The sequence below is a fragment of the Corapipo altera genome, unplaced genomic scaffold (assembly GCF_003945725.1).
Source record: "Corapipo altera isolate COAL_440 unplaced genomic scaffold, ASM394572v1 164, whole genome shotgun sequence".
Taxonomy (NCBI): domain Eukaryota; kingdom Metazoa; phylum Chordata; class Aves; order Passeriformes; family Pipridae; genus Corapipo; species Corapipo altera.
Genome location: NW_020884969.1, coordinates 394,125 through 400,835, shown reverse-complemented (window position 1 = coordinate 400,835; position 6,711 = coordinate 394,125). Strand labels below are relative to the sequence as shown.

General features: G+C 47.8%; 1 protein-coding gene across 4 annotated transcripts in view; it reads left to right on the top strand.

Annotated features, from left to right (window-relative positions):
- Positions 1–634: 634 nt before the first annotated feature.
- The window catches only part of MTMR9 (myotubularin related protein 9), a 25,585-nt gene continuing 19,508 nt past the window's right edge, over positions 635–6,711 (top strand). For all 4 annotated transcript variants that reach the window (XR_003531187.1, XR_003531186.1, XR_003531185.1 and 1 more), the window contains exons 1-3: positions 635–1,217; positions 3,640–3,748; positions 4,515–4,640. Coding sequence is in view for 1 of the 4 variants with exons in the window: in XM_027665107.1 (XP_027520908.1) it covers positions 1,033–1,217; positions 3,640–3,748; positions 4,515–4,640 (420 nt within the window). In the remaining 3 variants the exon portion in view is untranslated. The remainder of the gene's footprint in view (positions 1,218–3,639; positions 3,749–4,514; positions 4,641–6,711) is intronic.

The window sequence follows — 6,711 nt, the reverse complement described above, 5'->3', positions numbered from 1 at the left end:
CCTCCATTCCTGCTCCGTTCCTGACTCCCAGCCCGCTCCATTCCCGCTCCCATTCCCATTCCATTCCCGCCCTCTGCCCGCTCCATTCCCAGCAAATTCCTGCTCCCTTGCCCATTCCCATTCCCGCTCCATTCCTGTTCCCTACCCGATCCATTCCCTCTCCCTGCCCGCTCCATTCCCTCTCCCTTGACGGCTCCATTCCTACTCCATTCCCACTCACTGCCCGTTCCCACTCCCAATTCCCTGTCCCTTGCCCGTTTCCATTCCCAGTCAATTCCCTCCCCCTTCCCACTCCCATCCTCGCTCCATTCCCGCCCCGCCTTCCCCGAGCCCCGCCCCCTGCCCTAACGAAGCCCCGCCCCATCCACAAGCCACGCCCACTCATGCCCTGCCCTCTTTGCCCTCCCCTTCCCTAAGCCCCGCCCCCGCGATCTCCTTTCCCATAGGCTCTCTTACCCTCAAGGCCCCGCCCCTTCCCCTAAGCCCCTCCTCCCGCCCCGCCCCGTCTTCCATCCCCCCGTGATTCTCCCGGAACCTTTTTCACGGGGATCTCGGGGTGCGCCGGGCCCTTTTTCCGCACCACCATCTTCTCCAAGGCGGATTGGTCCGGGCGGCATCACGTGACCGGGGAGGTACCCTGGGAGGTGCTTCCGGCCCGTGCCGCTCCGCCGGCGGCTCCCGGGAATCCGGGGGGGTCCTGGGAATCCGGGGGATCCCGGGGCTGCCTCCTGTCCCCTCAAGGGTTCCCCCGCTGCTCTGACCCCCCGGGGATCTCACCGCCCCGCCCTGGGGCCCCCCCCCCCCCCCCCGGGCCCCGGGGGGAAAGGGGGGGCCCCGGGGGGGCCCCCCCCCCCCCCCCCCACACACACTCCGCTCATCATCCCCACCCGAGAGCCGCGACCACGGCGGGTTATGCCCCTTCCCGCGCGGGTGGGACCGCACAGACCCTCCCCGGCGCCTCCACCCCCTCCCTGTTTTCCCGGTGAGTTTTTTCCCGGTGAGCTTTCCCGGTGATTCCCTCCCGCCCCCGCCATGGAGTTCGCCGAGCTGATCAAGACGCCCCGCGCCGACAATGTGGTGCTGCACCGGCCGTTCCACGCGGCCGTGGAGGGGACGCTGTGCCTGACCGGCCACCACCTCATCTTCTCGTCCCGGCGCCACGACAACGCCGAGGAACTGTGGCTGCTCCACTCCAACATCGACTCCTGCGAGAAAAGGTGGGACCTCTCGGGAGAGTGGTTGGCAAGGCTGGTTGTCCCGGATCCAGGTGTGGAGAGGAGGAAGGATGGAGATGACAGTGGGGTTGTGCTGCGCCAGGGGAGGTTGAGGTTGGACATCAGGAGAAATTTCCTCCCGGGAAGGGTTGTTAAACGATGGAAGGGGCTGCCCAGGGAGGTGGTGGAGTCCCCATCCGTGGGAATGTTTAAGGAACGGCTGGATGTGGCATCAGTGCATGGTCTGGGTGACAAGGTGGTGCCAAGTTGCAGGTTGGACTCGGTGATCCTAGAGCTCTTTTCCAACCTAAATGTTCCTATGAAAGCACAGGGCAGGGTTTTCCTTCTGCTTGGATGTTCATTTTGACTGCTGCATCTGAAAGGTTAATTTTTTGGTCATATGAAGAATCAAAATTTGTGTGTTTGAACACTTCTGCTCTGTGTTAATTATTGAGTGGATCCATCAATAACCCTTGAAACACTTGAATACTTCAATAACAGTTGAAACACTATATATAATTTCTAAATAATGCAACTTTACCACCTCCTTTGCATTTTTACCACCTCCTTTACCCTGTCCTTTGCAAGGGGGATGGAAGTCAGAGCGCTGGTGAAGGGATTTGCTTTGTGTCACCCACCAAAACTGATGGACTCTGGAATTTCTCATCCCCAAATCCACCTCCTACTGCTCCACACCATCATCCCTCACTCCTCCAACTCCTCATGGGAATCAGTAACACATTAACAATGTATTTTTGTGGTTCAGCTGAGTTGTAGCTGCAGCACTCTCATTATTTTTCTTCCCCACCCTGTTTTTATTACAGAAACTCCAAAGATTTGGGGTTTTTTACCCTCATTCCTGCTTTACCTGCCCCATCACCCTTCCCTCCCTCAGTGTCTGCCCCATCTCACCTGCTCTTCTGCTCTCTCACTTGCTCCTGTTTCAGCTTCCTCATCATAATTTTTTAATTAATTACAAGATCTTTCCCATTTTTCTTACCTTTTAAAGAAATCTGGTAGAACAGATTTTTCTGGAAAAATCAAGCATGAGCAATTAAAACCCACCAAGTTGGCAAAGAGTCTGGAATGGGGGGAATTGCTGAATGCTGATTAAATCTGTTGCTGCTTAAGTTTATTCCTGATTTTTCTGAAGTGGGAAAGGAGCAGAAGGGTGGGAAACGCAGGGAGTGTGTTCCCATGGAGCATTGCTGAGTCCTCAGGGGGGGTTGGCCTCATCCCTCTTACTCCTTGTACTAAAGCTCCATTTTGAAAATTAATATTTACAAGCTTTTCCTTCAGTTTTTAAATTTTTTATGAGCTCAGCTGCAGTTGCAGTGGAAGTTAATCCCAAATAAGGAAGGAACATGGAGTTATGAGGAGGGATTGCTGGCTCAGCACCTGATTTACTACCGAATTACTCTGCAGATACTCACAGCCCTTATTTTCCAGGAGGTCTCCAGAGCAGTCCCTGAGTAGCTTTGTGGGAGTGAAACTTTACCATTTGAAGGGATAAGAGCATTTTCCCAATGCTGGAGAGGATGGAATAATGAGACTCTCAGATCTGTAAAGGGTTTAGAAAGGCCCAGCCTGACCTTGCTGCAGGTTCTTAGTGCACAATGTTGTGCCAGGCTCAGAAAATCTCTTCTCCCACTGAATTATAAGAGGGTTTTTTTGTACAAAACAGTGTTTTTTCAGATTTATCAGATGATCAAACTGCTCCTTGAGCTTTTCTAGCTGTTTGAACAGCTGGAATAGGACTGAGGAGGGCGTCTGGGAGCTGGGTTTGATTTGGAACCAGAGGTTTTTCTGGGCTCCCTGGATTTGTAACCAGTGGGGGGGTTTAAGACCTTCATTCCCTGAGATCTGCAGGGCAAATCCTGGCACTGCAGGGATCAAACACCAAACTTCCTTGTTAAATCAGAAATCCCAGAGTGGTTTGGGATGGAAGGGAACATAAAGATCATGTTGTTTCACCCCCTGCCACTTATTTCCTCTCCCACTATCCCAGGCTGCTCCAACCTGGCCTTGAACACTTCCAGGAATGGGGCAGCCACAGATTCTCTGGGAAAACTGTGCCTGGGCCTCACCACCCTCACAGCCAACAATTCCTTCCCAAAATCCCATCTAACCCTGCCTTCTGGCAGTTTAAAGCCATTCCCCCTTGTCCTGTCACCCTCACAGTGGTGTAATACCTATACTTCCACTCCATAGCACAAGGATGGAATAAATTAAAATAAAAACAAGCTTATACCACATAATAACAAGCTGGTTTTATATCTTTCTTTTCTTGCAGGATGATACTGGGGAAAAATTACTGTTAATGGAGTTTTGCCTTGTAGGAATTTGTGGTGGGAAGAGCTGTAACATCCCCTCACAGCTCCCAGATCCTGTTCTGATGAGGCTCCTGTTCCATGTCCTGCTGTAGGTTCGTGGGATCGTTGGGCACCATTGTCATAAAGTGCAAAGACCTGAGGATCATCCAGCTGGACATCCCTGGGATGGAGGAATGTCTGAACATTGCCAGCTCCATCGAGGTGAGGAGTCATCAGCATCAACAGAACCCGCGGGTCTCCATCTCACCTCAACCTCAAAAGCTTTTTGTCTCCAGTTAGGGAGGTTTTCACTGGTGTTATGTAAGGGAAAGGAAAATTCTGGAATATTTCCCCCCAGGTTGTGGGATATTTCCCATAGGTTGTGGATTCCTCATCCCTGGAAGTGTTCAGGGCCAGGTTGGATGAAGCTCTGAGCAATCTGGTCTGGTGGAAGCTGTCCCTGCCCATGGCAGGGGGTTGGAATTGAATGAGCTTTAAGGTCCCTTCCAACCCAAACCAATCTATGACTGCTGATAACTGTTAAAATCATGAGGTTTGCCTCTAGGTTTGTTTTTGTTGGTTTTTTTTTAATTAAAAAACCCCTGAAACTCCTTTCTTTAAGCCCATATCTTGCCACAACATTTGGGAATGGGAAGCTCATTATGCTGAAGCATCAGGAATCATGCAATCATCTAGTGACAGAACAAGGGGGAATGGCTTCCCACTGCCAGAGGGCAGGGTTAGATGGGATATTGGGAAGGAATTGTTGGCTGTGAGGGTGGTGAGGCCCTGGCACAGGTTGTCCAGAGAAGCTGGGGCTGCCCCTGGATCCCTGGAACTGTCCAAGGCCAGGTTGGACGGGGCTTGGAGCAACTTGGGATAGTGGAGGTGTCCCTGCCCATGGCAGGAGGTTGGAATGGGATGATGTTTAAGTTCCCTTCCAACCCAACCCAACCCATTCCATGATTCCATGCTTTCTCTGATCCAGGTCCTTTCCACCCTGGATTCTGTCACCCTCCTGTATCCCTTCTTCTACCGGCCCATGTTCGAGGTGCTGGAGGACGGCTGGCGCTCCTTCCTGCCTGACCAGGAGTTTGAGCTCCTCAGCTCAGTGGTGAGTTGCACTGGAAGGATTTCCACAGGCACTTGGATATTCCCTGAAGGATTTCACCCAGCAGTGGCTGAACTGAAAATCCTGGATGGTAAAAAATTCATCTGTTGCCTGGGTGAGAAGTGAGTGTTGTTCATACACTCTGTGAACATCAGGCATTTGTGTGTCGTACAAGAGGAGATTTGAGGACTTTTTAAAACTTATCTGGGAGGACACAAAGGTAGGAAGTGTTTTGTCCTTTGTGAATGACTCTCTTTATTAAAACAACAAACTGAAGCCCTTTGGCCAGGGTTTGCTTCACTTAACTTTGAATCTGGAGTGGAGTGAAATAAATCTTTGTCAATCCCTTAATTGGAATTAATATTTTAATAAAATTGCTCAGGATTCCTTATCTCTCCAGGGAGATGACAGTAAAGATGCCCAGTTTGAAACTCTTTTAGCTCTAGTTCATGCTGGGGATATATTCAGGGAGATTTAGAGAGCAGGAAACTTCCAATCCTCTTTTTTCCAGGTGCTGTTGAGCACATGTTGATATTATTTTGGTACCGTGTTGATATGGTACATGTTGATATTTTTGGTTGGTATTATGGTACATGTTGATATTATTTTGGGTAGGAATTGTTCTTGTGGCATTGCCTGTTATTCAAACTTAATTTTAGGATAAGAATTTGAGTTGAACCTAATTTTAGGATGCTGAACTATCTTGGTTGCAGGAGCTTCCTTGGATTTGCATCTCTGTGTTCCAAGTCTTTGTTTCCCATCCAATATGAGCACTTGCTCCACCATCTCAGGTTGCTGAGCCCACATCCATTAGTGCAGCAGCACAGAACATTGATTTTTTTTTCTTTTATCTGCAGCCCAGCCTGTCTGCAGCATCTATCACTTCCTGCCTGGGACTGATAACTGAATAATATCATCAGCTTGGCCAGATTCAGGTGATGAAATCACCAGAAAATTAAAGGAGTTCAGAGATCTGGCTATTTTTGTCTCATAATTAGAGAACTCTCATGTGTCTTATCTTCATCTGATGTCCAAAGACAGACAATCTGACTTATTATCATAACTAGCAACACATGGATCCCTTAATATGCTTTTTTTTCCTTATTTTTTTCAGAGATTTTAAAATGCATTTGTGAATCTCTTGTTTTTCTGAACATTTGCTCCTTGTAAGACTTACATTTAAAAATCATATTATTATATAGCAATATTTCATTTCTTTAAAATATCCCTGTCTGGCAACTGTTGATTAATTCTTGGCTTTTGACCCTTAAAACCTCAATTTTTTTAACAAAATGCTGCCAAAAGCCACCTTCAAATGATTTACATTCCCTGAACAACAGATAAATATGTTGTTGTTGACCAAATACTCCTTGTTCTGTGATGAAACTGCCTTATGTGAAGTAAAAGGCTGATTAAATTCTTTCTACCATAAGTTAAATGAGTAGAATTCCAGAGGTTCCCCCCCATCCATTAAATCATCCACCTGGATCTGTTATCCCTGACCTTCCCCCACATGTCAAATCCATGTAAAGTAATGTATTAATTCCACATTTCTCTGCCACAGGAGAGTTGTTTTAAAACATGGACACATTCTCTAATGGCAAAGTAAAGCTGTGAAAGTTATATTTTTTTAAAAAATTAGATAATACATTAAAAATTTAGATTGTCTGTGATGTTCTTTGTATTCTTCTACTGCATAACCAGTGAGGGGCTGAATGGAATTCAGAGTTTGTGTAAGGGTTTCTTATTTTTATTGAGCAGTCAGAGAAGAGCTGAGAGGTTTTTCTTCTGCCAAATTCCACAACTTCAGGACACTGCAAACTAACTGGAAATTGTTTCCTAAAATTCTGTGAAGAGGCCATGAGAAGTTTGTACACTGACAGTATAATTAACATAAAGGTATTTTATTGCCAGAAAATTCACTTATTTATCTTTTTATTTCCCTTTTTCCTCTTTTTTCTTTCCCCCCCTTTCATCCTTTTTCTTCCTCCCTTTTCCTCCTTTTTCTCCTCCCCTTTCCTCCCTTTTCTTCTCCCCCTTTCCTCTTTTTCTCCTCCCCCTTTCCTCTTTTTCT